Source organism: Orussus abietinus, unplaced genomic scaffold, assembly GCF_000612105.2.
Source record: "Orussus abietinus isolate OABI.00-Male unplaced genomic scaffold, Oabi_2.0 scaffold324, whole genome shotgun sequence".
NCBI lineage: Eukaryota > Metazoa > Arthropoda > Insecta > Hymenoptera > Orussidae > Orussus > Orussus abietinus.
This window is the reverse complement of record NW_019394468.1, coordinates 72596-92460: the sequence shown is the minus strand read 5'-3', so window position 1 is coordinate 92460 and position 19865 is coordinate 72596. Positions and strand designations below refer to the sequence as shown.

Genomic DNA, 19865 nt, shown 5'->3' with positions numbered 1-19865 from the left:
CTAGATCGGACACTCCTTGGAATAACGCGAGGTGGCGCTAATACATGAAATCTCCAATCTAACGTGAACGATCCCAAGTCCTGACATTGCCGACTAGGACGCCGATTGACACTTCCTGGGACCTTCGGGACCTGCTGCCACGACCCGATCCTTCTCGTGGAAGTCCTCGGAGAAGATCTTGGGACCCGTTTTCCTTGGATCAAGGAGTCGTTCGCCAGCGAGAGGATTTGAAGAGTCCACCCTCGGCTTGGATGCGTTTCCTCAGGGCTGCTGGGCCGCGTGGATCATCGCCACCTTTAGGTCCTTCGCCAGGTGGGACACGTCCACGACGCTGTCCACCATCTCCTGGACGGCGGTGACGCTCGGGAAAAATTGGGCAGCCTGCTTCGTCTTGGACACCGTTTGGCCCAACGCCTCGTTCAGCGCGTTTGCACACTGCAGGATTCGGGTTCTCACGTCGTTGCGGATCACGTTTCTGTGCACGGTGTCGCCGATGTGCACCAGCCTGTGCGCGCTGAGGACGACGAACTTCCCATGGGCCAGGAACACCTGGAGGAAAATGACTAAGGATGAAACTTCTATGTTGAAGGGGGCCATTATTGGCATTTCTTAGCTACTCTTTTATGAAACACCATTACGAGTTTAAGACTGCTTCCCCTGGTCGTAACAATACTTTGACACAAGGATGAATACACGTAGCCAAAATGTAAAGTACGGCTTTTTTTAATACGTCTTGCCTCGTGTTATAAATCGTGGCCAGATTGTCAAATCTTCGTTTACTTGGCTTTGTTTCACAATCCGGGTAGGCGTTTTATAAAACGACCAACGAGGCCATCGCTGCATTGTCAAACTCATTAAACCACCGCCTGTTCTACAGTTCCAGCTAAATTACTTCGGTCGGTTAGTAACTATCGTTTTAATCAACAAACTTTAATGGAATATATCAACGTCAATTTTCCTTCTCAACAAAATGATTCCTGTAATCATGTATGATTCAGGCAACGATATGCATATTTGTTTCAGTCAACTAATCTCATTTCTGAGGGTAGTTTCTAGGTACTCGATGGACTTCGAATATCACCCTTAAGGCGATATGAAAGTGGCATCACAGAGGTCAATCGTTCGTGAAAGTATTCTCCGAATTGGGTGTACCAATTTGTTTCAAATTTTACCGCATGAATAAAAAGTCCCTACGGTAAGTCCTGAAACTCGGGAAATTTCATTTTTTATAAACTACTTTTAAAATACCTATAAAGAAATTTGAAAAGAATTGAAATTTCATGAGTTTCAGGACCTTCCTTATAGTCTCCCTATTCACGTTGTAAAGTTCCAAACTATTCGGTAAACCGAGTTGGGAGAAAAGTTTTATAAACAAAATCTCTTCGACGCCGCTTTCGCATCACCTTAACAACTTGTGTGGCCCGATTTCTTGGATGTTGGATAATCTTCTGATCATCGATACGCTTAGTTTAATCCTTCGATGGGGAAATAAGGCTTTCGAGGACTAACGTGCACCTTGGGTGGTTGATTGTGTTCGACGGTCTGCAGGAAGGCGTCTATTGCATGGGTCAAGTGGGCGCCATGCGTGATCACTTGAGCGGCATAGAAGGCCAAAAGTTGCTTGTCGTTCGGGTCCATTGGAGTCGGCGTTGTCGGAGGCATCTGGATAGTCGCACTGTCGGCTTCCGAGACCAACAGGTCGTAGCTGCTTCGTAGTTCTTGAGGTAGGGTCGCCCTTAGTTCCTCTCGTTGCTTCGCCACCACTTCCCTCGAGTCCAAGTTAACGTAGTCGTAGTCTTCCCCAGGGCCACTGTTATTGCTGCTGCCTGTCGAGGTGATGGAGGACCGCTTGAAGAGCAGGGTGGAGTTGCCCTGAAAGAGATATTCCACTTTGAGAACCGGGTATTTTCCCAAACGCCTTTCGAATCTTCCGAGGCCATCTTTGGTTCATTCAGAGATTGCATTCAAAGTCTGAGTGACCTCGAAAACGTTTACCATTCAGAGGTCTGATCTGACCACGCCGTGACGTTAGCGAGGATTAAATCCTTCGGAAAGGAAGTGACTTTTTTTTTAGCGTTTATTTCACGTCGCATCAACTAAAGTGTCTCTAGCGACGGAAAATTAATAGGAGGTATGGTTGGGATTATTACAGCTGCTGTTGTAGATTAAGTAACTTGATGAACCGTAGGGTTTTTTGAATTTCATGAGGGTAAGGAAGTGACTTTGAAGTGACGTATACCGGAATTCAAGTCCTAGCTCAAATTTTCCGGCAGAGTGTTATGGATCTCCTTATAGGTGTAGCACACATTTTTGGCACAATGGGATTTGTTTATAAATTGTAATTCCATATGCACGGTAGGGATATAACCATTCGAAAGCTTTCGTTTGGAAGGAAAATAACTTCTTTTAATTAGATAATGAAACCGCAGCGACGGCTAGACAAATATTGTCCCTGTTCGAAGATATAAGCGATAGACACTTCGTTGCTGCTGGAAATTAATATTGCAACCGTGAATGGAATTTACGTTTCGAGGGTAAAGAATATTGCTGGTACGTTTTCAAGCGTTCACGTTCGTTGCAGCAAGTAAGATTTAATTATCTTTGTCGAGGCTAGTAAAGGGTCTCGTTATGACCGTCAATTCTTTTTCTTTGCGGGCAACCCTAACCGAGTTCATCGTCAATCTTTCGCTCGGGGATACGAACAAAGAAGGTCGATCTCTCCGATTTGATTTCTTTTATAATATGTTATAGTAGACTAAAAACTAAGCGACACGTATTTTTTTTTATCTGCCATTAAACACTTTAAGAGGATGAAACCATGATCCGAAGTAAGGCCTGTGAGGGGTGGCTCACCCCTCAATTTTTTTTTTTTAATTGAGAAAATTATACTTTTCATTTCTCGTTATGAGAAAGCTTTTCCAGGTGGATTGATTAAAAAATGCCAAATCGCCCCTTTACATGCCTTATTTTGGATGGTGGTTTCACCCCCTTAAAGTGTTTAATGGCAGATAAAAAAAAATACGCGTCGCTTAGTTTTTAGTCTACTATAACATATTATAAAAGAAATGAAATCGGAGAGAGCGACCTGGGATACTTTCCTTGGAAGAGGACTCACCTGAATGAAACTGGCGACCTGGCGAACGTCCTCGGTGAGCGCTCTGGCACAGGCGACCAGCTGATCGAGGGGATCCGGTTGCGCCGAGCCGATCAACGAAGGGGGTGATCCGTTTGTCGGTGTGGGGGTTTCGCCCCCGCCGCGACACAATTTCCCGGCGTCCCATTCCATGGAGTCGAGCTCCCCCGCGGCTTCCTGGACGAGTTTATCCGAATCCCGAAGGGCCTTCACCAAGGGTCTCAGCTTCGTCGCCAAACCCTTGTCGGGCGCCTTGCCGGCGTTTCCGAGAGTACCTAAAACATCCGCAAGCGCGTCTTCACGTCGGCCCTTAAGGGTGGCCCATTAACTTTCAAGGGGACTTTGTTAATCTCAAAGCTCTTCCGAGAGGAGAGGGCTTTCGGGTCCTTCCGCGACCTTCCCTAAAACCAGCGACTAAATAATCGCCGATACTTTAATTGCGATCATCCACCCGGGGGAGAAAAAATACGTTCAAGGGATGAACGTTCCAATTATCGACTCGATTAATGCAACGTCCATTCGAATTGTCAGATTGTCTTGTCTTGGAGGAATTTCAATAATTATTTCACTCAGGCATTTTTTCAGTCAAATGAACTCGAATAAATTGTCACATTAATCTTTGAATTAAGTGACGTCAAAGAGGTTTATGAAACATCTCTCCGAGCTGGATGTACCGAATCGTTTCAAACTTTACAGGGTGAATGTGGAGGCTATAAGGAAGGTCCTGACCCCCCATGAAATCAATTTTTTTAAAATTTGTTTACAGGTATTTTAAAAATTGTTTATACCCAGTACTCAGTTAGGAGAAAAGTTTCATGAACGATTGATTACTTAGATACCACTTTTACATCCCCTTAATGGCATATTTCTTTGGTACTGTTTCAAGGAAATATTTCTTCGGGTCAATGAATTGTTTTTCTCGGTGTAACATTTCTGAGCGCAGTCCAGATTTATGCCATGAAAGGAGATAAAGCAACGAGGGAAATTACCCTCGGCGAACTCGGCCAGGTCGTGGAGGGAAGTCCTGAGCCTGAGGGCGGCAAGTCGCAGGTCCATCAGGTTGGCGTCGAGCCTCTGGGGAGCCCTCCACCCTGGACCGACGAAGCCCAGGAGCCTGGCGATCGCCGAGGAGGCCTCGGCCTGCAACCTCTGGAGCCCTTCCAACGCGGAGTCCAGCTCCAGGGGGAGCTCTCTGCTGACCGGGACATCGTAGATCTGCTGGGGCTGTTGGGGTTGCTGGGGTTGCTGGGCCGGCGGCGGCGTCGGGGTCGTAGGCACGGGGGTGGTAATTCGCGAGGTCACCGACGACACCTGGGGACGGGCCCTGGGGACGTCGTAGTCGGGGACTGCGAGGCTCGACCTGGAATTACAGAAACTTCACCTTAAGCCGATATTTCAATCGCTCGACGGCAGACAGTAGTCCAAGTAGCAATTTTCAGAGCGATAAATAGTAAAGTGGCGGGCATGAATGCCTTCCTTGTAGATGTGGTGTTGCCAATGCACAACGGGAAGGCACTCATGTCCACCGGTCTACATTACGTAACGAGGGAGAAAAAGTAAGCAATTACGGACCGGGGTACGTTTCCTGCACGAGCGGAGCGACAATTTTTTTATTTTCTTTATATTTCTTGGCGAGGTTGTTGCTGCAGTATCAGCGAAACTTTATCAGTAATGCTGTCCTTCGCTAACACTGAAAATGACTTTTTTTCTCGTTCGAGCAAATGGATATCTGTCCAGTGAACCAACCCAATAAACGTTTTAACGTGATTTGAATGTATAGTGAACGATTATGAACGAATACTTTACGTACAGACTACGTTTAAACGATGTTCACGATACACAACTAAAACTATAGTTTATTATACGTAGAATAGACATGATATCGACGTTGAATTTGACGTGGAACCGGCGAAACCCGTTTTTTTTGCAACACGAGTTCATATTTCTGCAGACGTTTTGTCGGACGTGCGCGGACGCGGGTCTTTATATCCTTATTCGGGAAATCCCTCCTCGTGTACTTTAACGCAACGTTTTAAGGTTATTTGAATGTATAGTGAACGATTATGAACGAATACTTTACGTACAGACTACGTTTAAACGATGTTCACGATACACAACTAAAACTATAGTTTATTATACGTAGAATAGACATGATATCGACGTTGAATTTGACGTGGAACCGGCGAAACCCGTTTTTTTTTTTGCAACACGAGCTCATTTTTCTGCCGACGTTTTGTCGGACGTGCGCGGACGCGGGTCTTTATATCCTTATTCGGGAAATCGCTCCTCGTGTACTGGAAGGTCGGTAAAAACGGACCTGTTGGACCCGCTGAGGGAGCCGTCGTTGGTCAGGCTCGAGGCCGAGCTGCTCGGAGTCAGGGGCTGCAGAGGCCTTGGCACGTCGTAGCAGTCCAGGGGCGTAGCTGCGGAGACCAGGGAGCAGTACGAGTTCGGCGTGCAGGAGGTCGGGGGCCTGGGCACGTCGTAGCACGAGGGCGCCGGGCTGGGACTGTCCGCTGGGGAGGGCCCCACTGGCACGGCCCTGGGAGGGACGTCGTAGCAGTCGCTGACGTCGCCCCCGCTGTCCACCGAGCTGCGCGCCCCGGTCGGGTACCGCCCTGGGAACGAATTAAATGGTTTTTAATCACTAGACCTACTTTATAGTAGACTTTTATACTATTTTAGACTTTAAGTCTATTTTACGATAGACTTTCAGACTATTTTATAATAGACTGTTCCCACTCGGCGGAGAGCTGGACATTTTTTAGAAAGCTCTCTCAGGCGAGAAACGGTGAGAATATTTTCGTATCTCAAAACTGACCAGCTGATTGTCAGCTGAATAGCTTCGACGTTGACGCAAATCACTGGCGAAGTAATGAAACTTATCTTTAAGGGTCTTTCTTAAAGATGAAGTCTCCTAAAGCTAGCAGTGCCACCTCAGCATAACCGCATAAATATATATAATCATACACCAAAATTTATTCCTTTTTTGGGGTAGTTTTTGGGCTCAAGGGGTGGAGCGGAGAAATTGTAAATTGAGCAATAAATATGCAATAAATTTGTCCTAGATTTTGCACCAATTATTATTTTAATTTCACAGAAAATGTCAGGTGGCCCTGCCAGCTTAATGTTAAAACTGGCGTAGCAACTGATTTTTTTTTAAACGGCTGGAGTGACGTCAACTTTAATCGGGTCATCGAGATTGAACTATTTTTCCGCGTTTTAATCTGCTGACCGATATTCGAGGCGAGCGAGTTGCCTGAAAAATCGGCGAACTGGATCGGAGGTACCACTTGCCAAGGAGAGAGATTTTCTCCATCGAATAAAATCTCGCGAAGGAATTTTATTTTTCCTTATTTCCGTGGTTACCGTCAGAGAGGAAGTGAGAGGGGGTAGAGGGGGAATAATTAAACGCGCCAGTAAATTAATTCCCGGCGTAAATGAATCGGGAGAGCCCTCGACGAACGTAATTTCGCCGTCACACATTGTAGGCGGTTAAAAAGACTCGAGGGTTTAAATAGTACTCGGGACCACCCTGCGGTCTCCGCCTTCGTCAAACATATTCCTGGCATTATGGTCCCTCCGGAGGAGACTTCTCCCCGCAAGTATTGAGGGATAATTGCGCGGAAGGAAGGACAGGACTGGGGTGGAGTTCCATGCACGGAGTGAAAGGGGAAGAAAGGGTTGAACGGCGGGGGTGGAGCCGGTCCGAAACGTCAAACGCACGTGGCGCAAAATGCCGGACGGACGGTCAGGCGTCGAAACGTCAAAATCCTTGGATGGCATATCTCCGCTATTGAAAATGTTTCGATATTTCGAATACTTTCGGATGGATGCACAACCCTTTCGATAGGGCCGCGCTTATCGCCAGTATGTTTCCCCCAGGGGTTATTCACTCAGGTAATCAGGGATTTTATCGCTCGAAGTCACGTGGAGATCAGCTGGAAATCGCAAGCGGATATCACTGGATATCATTGAAAATCAGCAAAACGTTGACACAATTTTAAAGTCGACTGTCACTTGTTACCGAATCGCGTTGTTGTTTATCATATGAAATCAGAAAGGCTCTTATGCCTGGTTCCACCACCCTCGGTCAAAAAGATAATCCTCGGTTACGAGTTACACGTTCCACCCCGTTTTAACGGCAGCCTAATTTTCATTAACCGTCGTTTAGATTAACCAGCCAAGTTCAAGCGTTTAGCCTCAGTTAATCGAACTTCAACCTAGAAACTTCATAAACGTGAAGAGAACATGGACTAGATCAAGGATTGAGGATTAACATCTTACGACGAAACGAATGATAAGAGGTTTGCCTTTGTTTACAATTTGTTAATGATCGAAGTAACCTTGAAAATATTTTATATTAATCCTTAACCAATGAACTTCACTTCTTCAGGCTAGCGTTTTTTATATAATTACGCGAACGTGTTCACCGACGATTTAACTTACTTCGAATGGAGTATACGATTAGTTAATCGCGCTCTAAATAAGTGTGGTGGAACATTTACGTTATTAACCGATGATTAACTTAGACGTTAGGTAATGAATGATTTAACCGTAGTTGGTGGAACTGGGCAATGAAGAAGGAAATTGTTTTCTCTGATTTCTATGTGAACATCCCCTCTGTTATTCCAATTGTGATTTTTCTGACCTCTCTTTCTTCTTTTTATTATTATTTTTTTTTTGTAAAGGAGACTTTTCTTCGCAATTATCAAGGGATGATTGTGCAGTTCTGCATGCGAACTGAAAGGGGAAAGAAGGGAAGAAAGGCGGAGGTGGAGCCGGTCCGAAACGTCAAACGCACGTGGCGTAAAACGCCGGACGGACGCTCCGGCGTCGGCGTCGAAATGTCAAAGTCCTTTGACGAAGCGTCCCTCGCGATACGCACTCGCAAGCCGCTGCAACTGCAATCGCAATTGCAGCTCTCGGAGAAGGGCAGACGCGACCGCGCCCCATCGCACTCGTGGAGCACAATTGCGGCAATTATGCCCCACGAGGGGGGCCAAAGGGTACCCGAGAAACCGACCAGGCGGAGGAGGAACAAAAAGGAGGAACGTCCTCGCCGATGGGTATCGGCACGAAACAGGAAGTCGATCGCTTTTGTTTTTAATACCGGGCTTCACCGGTAGATAATTGCACCGAGAAAGGAAAAATCCAATGAACCGAAGAAATATTTTGACAATTCAAGGTACTCTACTCGAATAAACAGAAATAAATTCTCGCAATTACAAAGAAACATTGCATCCTATTTATTCCAGTTTATTTCAGTGAAATTATTCTCTGAATTAGCAAGTAACTCATTGGTACCATTTAGACATATTTCTTCGATTCAATGAAATCTCTTTGATGTGGCTATGTTGTTCAAAGTGTTTCGACATTTCGAACTCTTTCTAACGCAAATGTAAAAAGAGTGGAGACCATGGGACTGGAAATGGACATCTAATGAGAATTTCTGAGGAGAACAAAAATTTTGTTCCAGATATGTACTTAATAGTCTCGGGAATCTAATTACAATAACCATATATATTAGACCAGACTTCGATAACCAACATTTTCCAGTCAAATTAACTCGAATTCCTCCTAAATAATAACTAAAAATATTATATGATAACCACGTTCAGACTTCGATCGGCAGAATTGTCCAGGTGACGTTACTCCGAATTTCTCCAAAATAAAAACTGGAAATATTTTACGATACTCATATTCAACAATATAATATATATTTAGGACGAATGCCTTAATAAATATAAATATTTGAGCCAGACGCATTAAATGATTATCTTTTGCGAATACGAGACCTTTAGCGCCCGGAATAGTTTTTCCTCCCTCTGGGGACGGTAAGAAATTTTCGTAATTTTCTCTACGGGTGTGCTTAGTACCGAGTGAGTACACAGGGAGGGAAAACGACCAGACGAGGGTGCGTCCTCGTGCAGGGGTACACATATCGACGGGAAACCGGAAATCTTTCCTTTTTTTCCCCTTTCAGGGCAGCGTGTACCTTCCGTCCCCGCCCTCGTGTGCTCCGCAACCGGAGGTAATTACGCCCTAGGGGCTGGATTATCGTCTTAGGGGCTCTCTCTCTCTCTCTTCCCTTTGCCCGCCGTACCGAGATCTACGTGTTCCTCACCTGAATGCAAATGGTCATTAGTCGAATTCAGGGGCGACTCGTGTCTCGAAGGGGGTGCAGGACTGCCTCGACTGGCTGGCAGGTCGTACAGGTACACGTCCCCGCATTTCTGGGGTGTCACCACCTGTAATCAGCGAGTGAAATCCACAATTAACTTCCTGCCTATCACTTGTTATGTCAACGTGATTAAATCACGATGAACGAACGGCTGTCCAGATTCATACCCTGAGAATAGTACATTGCGTAACGAGGGGGAGAAGTACTAAACTCCCGAGATATGTATACTATTGTTTCCCCTCCTTGCAGACCGGAAGTCTGGCTTTGAAGTACATGTCGAATTTTTCCTACCTTATTTGTATTTATATTAGATTAAATTATATGCAGTTTATTAATACCAAATCGCAATAATATTGATATAAAGAAATCATTCTAGCGCCTAAGGAAAATTAAATGCCCATTACAGGGATTTCGAAGTAAAGAGACGCGCTTGGTTAAGCGCCGTGAACTTGTTTGAGACGCTAAAGCGTACCTCGATGGGAAAGAAACTTCCAATCCATGTTTCATGAATTTATTACAATTTTTACTTAAGCAGGCGCTTTAAGGTGACGTGAACCCCCCCTTCAAATCAGTCGATTTGAATACACGTTTTTTTTAAGGGTATTAGACCAAACTGTCCGAAACTTTGACACATCACTCCTGATCATCTAAGAATTGTCCTGACCTATTCAGAATTTGGATTTTTGGAAAAGGTTGTTTAACTTAGCCCAGACCAGAACCAAAATGGCGTCGAGCTCTCATATTTCGATCAATACATAATTATCGAAGGCTCTGATATGAGAAACGAAAGGGTCAGGACAATTTTACGACAATTTAGAACACTCTGGTAATCGATAAACTCGCATTTGAACGGGATAAAGGCAAAAAAAGTGTTGTATGCGCTTCTATGCTAAAACGATGGGAATACGAGGTCTCGGAGTGAAAATTTAATTGGCCTGGAAATCACAGATGGTGCAGGGGGTCCCTCTGCAGTCAATTAGGGCCCCAGAAAGCACGAATCCAGAGGATTTCTGGAGTTTACTTCGATTTCTTGATATTTATTGTACGAAAACGACAGGTGGAGTATGCCATTTGGTACAATATCCAATATAATTCGACACAGCTGTCGATATAAAAACGAACGCCGGCAACGTAGGCATTTAGAAAAAATCTTCTTTATCGACGTCGATCAAGTTCCTCGAGGTGTTTCACTTCACCTTAAGGTACAGTGGTTGGGTAATGCCGGGGGAAAGGATGTTTTTTGACGGAACGAAACGGGGCCAAGCCTGAGAAGCTTCGGAGCTTCGGGGAAGTTCCTGCTTCAAAGGCACTCTCGACGACATCCACCGATCGATTCGAGAGGAATTAATGCACGATGGGCTCCTCGGGAATGTAGGTCGCCTAATCGCCCTATGGCTGGTCTTTAGTCGCCGAGCTACTGTCCTGACCCGAATGGCGACCACGCCCGAAATTCAACCCCTTCGGGAGAACCGCCCGGAATTTATCGGCAGGTCCACGTATAACCGATCGATCGGCCCGAAAATTGTTTCGACTCGATCGAGCCACCAATCAATTGACTGGCTATTGCCTCGCGCTTAATAAACGTCAACGTGTCCGGAAGATCGATTAATCCGCCTCCAAAATGAACCGCCGTCGACCGTGTCCCCGAAAAAGATGACTCCAGATATGGGAAAACAAGGATTTACCGCGACCCATACTTTCCTGTCCGTGTCGGCAAATTGTCGACAGGAACTTCCTCCCTGGAAAAGGAACAATCCGAGCGGCAAAAGCCCTGGCAGATATCGTTTTTATATCCCTTCTTTCCTGTCTGAAGACATCGTGTACGTGGGGTGGTTCTAAAGTTTTCGGGAACCGCACAATTCCTCGGGAACTTTGGAACGTCCCTCGTACGCCGAGAAAGAAAGTCATTGTTTTAAAGTAATATTCGGTTCATTCAAAGAATAATTATCTCACTCAAGTGAACTCAAATGAATTGTTGTTCCGATGAAACGTTGCATCCCATTTATTCGAGTCTCAGTCAAGTATTCTTTGAATTAATAAAATGTTTCCTTGGTTCATTGAAACCTGTTATCGGTGTTGAATTAATTTTTTTTTTTATACTGGTTTAGAAAAGTATATACTAACACGGGTATGTTTCTATTTAGATTTGTTTACTCTAAATGTTTTCATTAATTATCAACCTATTTTAGTTATAGGTTATAAAGATAACACGCTTTGCGAGGTCTGCATGACTCCAAGTCAATTAAGAGATAAATTTCTTGATTTAATTTCCTATTAACCCTCTATGGGCCCGTGTAACTTTCAGGTCACATTTTAAATGACAAATTTTTTTTTTCATTTGCATGTATAGGTTCCTAATTGCTGATTTTTCGTTCCACCAATTTTTTTTTATTTAATGAAAAATTCGGCCCATAGAGGATTAAGTTTCTCCAGTTTAATATCTCCCCTAATTTCCTTATTTTAATTTTCCTTGAACAATCCTTCGCCTTAATTTCGTTTACTAAAATCTTTGGATTTTATTTCTACTCGCATCTCATCATTTTACTCCTACTTAAATTTCTCTATCCTAATTTCGTATCTCCGAAGTTCATTAGTTAAACCTTCTTCCCTTATATTCTCTTTCCTCCCTTTAATTTCCTTTTTCCTTACTTTATTTCGTTATACCTGTATATTTTAGTTAATCTTTCACGGTTTTTCGATTACGGACTCGTTATCACCCCGAACAAGGTCTCCGTTGATTCGGCAATTTCTCGATAACGAAAGCGCGCGTTCGATCACGAAAGAGATTAGCCTCGATACACGTTTCCGAGGAATCGGAATCGTTATTTTTTCACGGTAATCCGATCGTCGGTGGATCCGAATCGCGATCAATCCGACAGGGCAAGGTGAAGACGGATTGCCCGGATTTATGGATGAAGGCATGTCCGTGTCGAGATTTCGCCGAGGATGGAAATCCTTAAGAACTTCTTCGGGGTGTGCCGTATACAATCGCTTGAGGTAGATCAGGGATCTTGGCAGTGAATTTCATCCAAGGTGGCCCACTTAAACCGAACAACCGAATGTCTGCCTTGTATTTGAAGACGCGTAAAACTGCCTCGGATAAAAGAAGGGTAATTTACGGGCCCCTCGTTTCTCGGGCCTGACCATTTAAGGATACACTACAGGCCATATTTAACGAGAGAGACATTTATTCCGAAGTCACTTTGTTCGAAGCTTTGGAGTCACCGATGTTTTCTTAAACGGAACTGCGGATTATTTTATTTGACGTAAATGAAGTGTAATAATCGAGAGTAATTCAGCGAGGTACTGCACCCAGTAAACACTAAGTAGAATTCAGGTTTTGTGTAAAGTGTAAATTTAATGGAAATGGGGGAGTAGGTGTAACAATTAAACGTTTCTCCGCCCACGGTTTTCGTTTTCACTACGTTAAATATACATTTGTCAAGTAACTTTATTTTTTACGCTTTATTTCTTACACCTTGTTTTTTACGCGTTTTTTATCGCCGACAAATAAAGTCCAGATTCGATCGTTCAAATCTCCCGGTCCTTACGTCAACCATGAACATTTGCCTAATTATTATTTTAATAACGTGGCAGCTTTATATAAAACTGACTTCGGCACCGTTTTTTGAAAACGTATGAGAGCAAAAAATCATTCTCTAGGGCAATAAAAAAGCAATAAATTGGCAGGAAATTTTACAAGAAATTATATTGAATTGTACTAAGGTAGCATTTATGACGATCGATCCTACTGTCACGTGACATCGCGTGATAACGCGACGCCGAAGATGAGCCGTGACGAGGGATCACCGAATGCGCGGATCCTCGATATCTCGATCTTACAATTCCTTTGTCAAGCAGTATGTAAATTCACACGGGCCCTTTTATCAGCCTAATCCCAATAATCAGGATAGCGAGGGACAAGAAATAGGAAAGTCGACCAGTTCCGAATTAAATCCGATCTCCGGCCGCCCCGTAGAGGCGAGATCCTTTCGTGAATACGCTTTCGAAATCCTAGCTCGTAAACTCCACGGGTAATCGTGGATTTCTCAAGATGCAGTTATCCGGTGGACCTCGGTCCTGGATTCTGCTACGACGGGAGGGAACGCGACATTCTGTTGATAAGGACCACGGCTCGGGCCGTAAACCGCGAAGGAAATAGGAAAAATCTACGGAGCCTTGGTTATTAATGAACGGCTGAAAAGTTGGCGGAAAGAGCAGACCTCGTGGCAGCGTAAACCGACAGGGAGCGTTTATCCCACGCGAACGAGTTTCTCGGTTCATTGATACGCAGTCCTTGCAGAGCCTCGGCCCACGCCCTGACGGACGGGACCCCCTCGCGCCTGCTTTCTTTTCCTCTCATTTTTCTCTCTCCCGCGAGCCCCTTCTCCGCCTCTTTTCTCTCTCTCTTTCGAGCGAGCGACCGGCCGACATGGCAGACCGGGTCCTGTTTCTGCACTTTTCTTGGATTTTTCCGACCGAGGCCGCGTCGAGGGGCCTCCACTGGTACCGGGGCGACTGGGCCGATCGGATTGTACAGGGTGGTCAGGGTTGGTATAATAAATCATGTACTATACGTGATTTTTATACGTATATTACAACGTAGGACACGTCTCTAGTTTTATACGCGAGCGTAAAGTAGGCAGAGTCAGCTCTTTTAGTCAATTCAAAATTCGTCTGGTCGCATTGTATAAAAAAAACGTTTCGCCGAAAACAATTAGTTCCCCTGAACGAAAAATGTTTTCGGAGTAGGGTTGCATAGGTATAATAAGTCATGTACTATACGTGATTTTTATACGTATATTACAACGTACGACACGTCTCTAGTTTTATACGCGAGCGTAAAGTAGGCAGAGTCAGCTCTTTTAGTCAATTCAAAATTTGTCTGGTCGAACTGTATAAAATGAAAAGTTTTGCCGAAAACAATTAGTTCCCCTGAACGAAAAATGTTTTCGGAGTAGGGTTGCATAGGTATAATAAGTCATGTACTATACGTGATTTTTATACGTATATTACAACGTACGACACGTCTCTAGTTTTATACGCGACCATAAAGTAGGTGGAGTCAGCTCCTTTAATCAATGTAAAATTTGTCGGGTCAAACTGTATAAAAAAAAAAGTTTTGCCGAAAACAATTAGTTCCCCTGAACGAAAAATGTTTTCGGAGCACGGTTGCATAGGTATAATACGTCATGTAATATTATTAAAATTACACTTTGTACGTAATATTACCCTTTACGTTTACATACGAAATGTACGCCTACAATACATTCTTCGTGTAATTTTAGATGCTGAATATGATATTATCCAGACAATGAAATTTTACGTTGTTAACGGTGACATCAAAGTAACCAACGATCTAGGGTATAAATTTACATGGGAATTTTTTTCTCACTGCATATTGGAAACGTAAAATTTGAAATAATTTTCAAGGCAAGCGTCAAATTAATCTATTATTCCGTGCTAATATTTACGTGTTTGCGTAATCATTCGAGATCTCGCCGATGGATTATCTGCCGAGACACTTGCCGTTCGCGCAGTAACTTGGACTGATAAGACATCACCAAATGGGTTGGAACGGAGTAATCGAATCGCGATGTCGGGGTCGATTGAATGCTCCGATCGTTTTCTCGGCCGTTACTCAGGGTTTGTAGAAAACCGAGTATTCGACACGACACGCGAAAGCCCGGAGTTTGGCTCGTAAATAGATTTCAATCTAAGCGACGTGGATTTAACCCTTTCACCGGTATCGGCGCCTATGGCTCCTCTCCTAGTAATTCCCTCGAGGGCCCTTGAATGTCTTTTTTATAACAATTCACCGGAGACGCACTTAGCAACTCGCGATGTCGTGACTGCTTCCCTCTTAACTTTTTGCCAGAGCTTCTAGAGGCATAAACGCTGCTACAAATCTGTCGCCAACTCCGTACACGTTTTCCGTCGAAACACTCGAAAGGGTTATCGAAATTGATCATATTTATTTATCCACCTTCTTTTGCGCCATAACTCGGCGAATCAATTAAAACCAGGGTTGCAAATAATGCACCACTCTCGGTGACGCGTTGTAATTTTGTTACGCATTTTTCATCTTTTTTTTTTCTCATAATTAATAGTGGTAATGGCACTTCAAATGAATAATGAGATCATGGCTTATTAGTCTTTTTAAAGGAATGGAATCGTGTCAGATTAACCCTTTTAGCCGAAGTCGTTAGCAATTGTAAAATGACAATGTATCCCGTTCAAAGAAAAGTCTCTTCGAATTCACGAATTTTCTATTTCTCAGGGTACACTGTTATAAATATTCATAAAATTCACGCATTTTTATTACGTGGAAGGTTGCAGTAGAATTGTACTTTTAACGCCCTAAAAATGAATTATTACAAGTTCATTCCGAATTTCTAAGTAAACTTATAATTTTCTGACGTGTTAAAATCGCGGGGAAAAATGAATACACATATGTACTCAATTTATGACACATCATATAAATTCGTTGTGGTCTAAGTCAAAATTAAAAAAAAAATGAGTCTATCAGTTATTTCACGCCATATTATTTCAAACGAAATTAATTCAATGTAATTTCGAAACAAAAAATATATGACTTAGACCACTTTCATAATTATGGGCACATTTCTCGTTTCTCGTTTCTCGAATTTGCGAAATCGCGATCCGGTGATTCTCGAATCGCGGGATTAAAATAAAGGATCGAGCATCGCCGCGGCGGAAAACGCGTCGTCGACACGCGGAATAATATTGTCCCAGACAGGAATAAGGTCCTCCTTCCACGGGAGCGTCATGGCGGGCTCCTTTCGCGTTTCCATGGAAACTGGCGTCCTCTTTTCCTCTCTCTCTCTCTCTCTCTTCCTCTCTATCTCTGCCGGCTGCTTTCAGCCACCGACGCGGCCACGGCGAGGCATAGGGAGAAAACGCAACCGTCCGCGTTTCCAGTCCGACTGGAATGTCTGACGTGGGGTACAGTGGTGCAAAGTATCGGGATTTCATTTCAAAAGTCAAAGGATAACGCCGTTAACTCGTTCCAACCCGATGACGTAGGTTATGAGTCATTCGACGTCTGCTCGAAACAAGTAATGACGCTACCGGCGCGTCCTGGACGAGACCTCGACATTATACATGGAAAGAAAGACGGTTCTAATTTTTCAGCAATAATGCTTTGCTATTACTGCGGGAATATCGAAAAATGTATGAAGGAAATATTCACAAAGGGACAAAGGCCCAAAAAATGATCGGAGGTCCATTGGTGATCCTATTCCAGGGATCAAGGGCGAGAAGACGTTAGCATTGTTTAGAAGACGTGATCATTGCCTAAACAACTGATACGGCTAAATTAACAAGGATGGTATATCCCAGGTCGATCTCGCCGATTTCATTTCTTTTATAATATGCTATAGTAGACTAAAAACTAAGTGACACGTATTTTTTTTTATCTGCCATTAAACACATTCAGAGGGTGAAACCATCATCCGAAGTAAGGCCTGTGAGGGGTAGCTCACCCCTTAATTTTTTTTTCTTTTTAATTGAGAAAAATATATTTTTCATTTCTCGTTATGAGAAAGCTTTTCCCGGTGGATTGATTAAAAAATACAATGTTCTTATGGGTGAAACTGCCAAAGTGCTCTTTGACATGCCTTACTTTAGATGGTGGTTTCACCCCCTTAAAGGGTTTAATGGCAGATAACAAGAAATACGTGTCGCTTAGTTTTTAGTCTGCTATAACATATTATAAAAGAAATGAAATCGGAGAGATCGACCTGGGATACCTTCCTTGTAAGACTGGACAGAAACAGTTCTTTGTAACAGTGGACAGAAAAGACACTTAGTCCTGGACCACAAAATCGAGCAGTTGACTCTTATTCGGAATACTCTAGCTTTGAGGCATACACGCATATTTGTCTTATAATAAGTCGTCATACCAGGCTGCGAGATATACGAAATATAGGAAAAATGTCAATAGTAGACACGTGTATTTTAAATACCTGAACGTTCGTCGGTTCACTTTTAAGACGTTGGTTTTATCATTGCATTGCAACATCATGCAAAAGTGCACGCAACAATAGAATCCAGCGATTGGATGCGTCGAAAGAAATGTCAGATTGAGTGAACAAGCTTTGTTTAAATCGCTATCAATTTTTCTTCTCAACGAAACAATCGTTTTTCCCAGGGTGAACAAGTAAGAACTTTATCCCCCATAAAACCCTTCCAAACATATAAAATGTCAAAAGAAATGTCAGATTGAGTGAACAAGCTTTGTTTAAATCGCTATCAATTTTTCTTCTCAGCGAAACAATCGTTCCTCGCAATTATACACGATTCGAGCAACGATGTACATATCAACGATACATATTTGTCTGCGTCAACTAATCGTTTTTCCCAGGGTGAACAAGTAAGAACTTCATCCCCCATAAAACCCTTCCAAACATATAAAATGTCAAAAGAAATGTCAGATTGAGTGAACAAGCTTTGTTTAAATCGCCATCAATTTTTCATCTCAGCGAAACAATCGTTCCTCGCAATTATACACGATTCGAGCAACGATGTACATATCAACGATATACATTTGTCTGCGTCAACTAATCGTCTTTCCCAGGGTGAACAAGTAAGAACTTCAGCCCCCATAAAACCCTTCCAAACATATAAAATGTGCCTATATTTATTATTCCTATTTTTTAGAGCACCATTCCCTGCACCTCGAATCGTCGCTTCTAGTCCCCGGGTTTATTTCCCTCGAATCCGTGGCTTATCAATGCCTTATCATATTAAACATAACGCCGGATTATATGCGGTCCGTCCCTCCTTCCCTCCGCCGCGCCTATTTCCACCCTCATTTCGGGTAACAAAGCGTGTTTATCCTCTTCCTCCACACCCTATTCACCTCCTCGTTACTTGCTTCCCCGACGTTTGGTGTATCCTCCTCCCCCTCATTCCGCCGCTTGTCTCCGTCCCTCCCTCGCCCTCTCCTCCTCTAATACATTCTTCCTCCGTATTCCTCTCGCTCGCCCCCCCCCGTCCTCGGGCATTTCGCCTCCCTCTCTCCTTCCCTCCTTCTCCCACTCACTTTCCCGCCACTCTTCTCTCTTTCTCTGGTCGTTTCGCGTCTCCTTTCCGCCCTTCTCTCACCACCGTGATCTCTCGTCTCTCCTTTTCTCTCCGTCATCATTCGCGTCTTTCTAGCCCGTTTCTCTCTTTTTCCCTCGCCGTTTCTCGTCTCTCTCTCTTTCCCCTCCCCCTTCCCCCGCGACGCCGGGTCATACGCCTTTCGCAGGGGCGCCGCGACGGCCGTATCGACCGCCGGCCGCCGGCCGCCCGCCCACCCACTCAACCGTCCCACACGACGGTAGTACGCCCTACTATACTACTATTCAATTCATAGGTGGAATGGCGGAATCGCGGGTGCGCGCTTTAATTCACGGCCGAGCCCCGGCTGAATGGCCGCCCCCAAAAGAAGGACCCTTAATTAATCCCATAATGGCTCGGAATTGGGACAAAGCTCCTCTGTTTTGTCCCCCGAGCGCCGGTCTTCGAGTTATCCTCCCCCGTTTTACCGACCTTGACGTTCGCACCTTCGATCGCCCCTCTAGGGGGATGGGAAACGCCGCGGCTGATCTCTGACGGTCACGTGACCCCGCGACACCACGTGATCGCAGGACCGGGAGATTCGAACGAGCGAACCTGGACACTGATTGCCGATGGCAAAGAATCGGTATTAGGGATTTTATCCTGCTTATTAAATGAATGGCAACATTTTAAATGAAAATCGCGCCTATCTGAGAATCATATACCGCGGCTGATTTCCTTCCGACGTCACGTGATCGCAGGACCGGGAAATTTGAACGAGTGTAATTGGACACTAATTGCCGATGGTAAAGAATTGGGACAAGGAGTTTTATACGGCTTATCAAGTGATTTGCAAGATTTAAAATGCAAACCCAGCCTCTCTGACGTCACGTGGTCACGGGACCGGGAAATTTGAATGATCGCACCTTAAGTTTAATCGTCGGCGGTGAAGAATTGCAACAATGAGTTTTATACTGCTTATTAAATGAATTGCAAAGCTTAGAAAATCAAATCATACGTCGGAAATCGTTGATATTATCAGACCGCGTTGATACCGAGATAACCCATTAAAAGTACCGTGTAAACGGATTGTCGACCGCGTAAAAAAAGATATATCTCGTTAATCGATGGACCTGTTTAAGTCCTCCGATGGGCGAAGAATAACGAAAAAGGATCCCGAGCAAACAGAGATCCCCTCAAACAGGACGCTGTCCAGTATTTATTGAGCAGCCTTTCGCACTCGGACACCTTTCCGAGTTAATCGAATCGCCATCACAGTTCGCCGACAATTCGATTGTCCACCCAAGCGCGAAACGTTTCGACGACCGCTCTTCATCCAGTGTTCCCCGATCACCCGAAGAGTCCAAAAACTCGGTGATATATCGCGTTAAAACTCATTTACGTGGGTATTTAGCACATGAGAAAGCCCAATAATGTCGAATAAATGGCACCATTAAATTAAAAAAAAAATAACTCCAGCTA

The 19865-nt window shown here is 44.1% G+C and overlaps 1 protein-coding gene across 2 annotated transcripts in view; it reads right to left on the bottom strand.

The window, feature by feature from the left end:
- Positions 1-32: 32 nt before the first annotated feature.
- LOC105702895 (breast cancer anti-estrogen resistance protein 1) overlaps positions 33-19865 on the bottom strand; it is a 64963-nt gene continuing 45130 nt past the window's right edge. For both annotated transcript variants that reach the window (XM_012430839.1, XM_012430840.1), the window contains exons 4-9: positions 9261-9384; positions 5451-5751; positions 4123-4493; positions 3116-3408; positions 1516-1872; positions 33-549 (exon numbers count right to left, since the gene is read on the bottom strand). In XM_012430839.1, the coding sequence (XP_012286262.1) occupies positions 262-549; positions 1516-1872; positions 3116-3408; positions 4123-4493; positions 5451-5751; positions 9261-9384 (1734 nt within the window). In that variant the 3' untranslated portion in view covers positions 33-261. The remainder of the gene's footprint in view (positions 550-1515; positions 1873-3115; positions 3409-4122; positions 4494-5450; positions 5752-9260; positions 9385-19865) is intronic.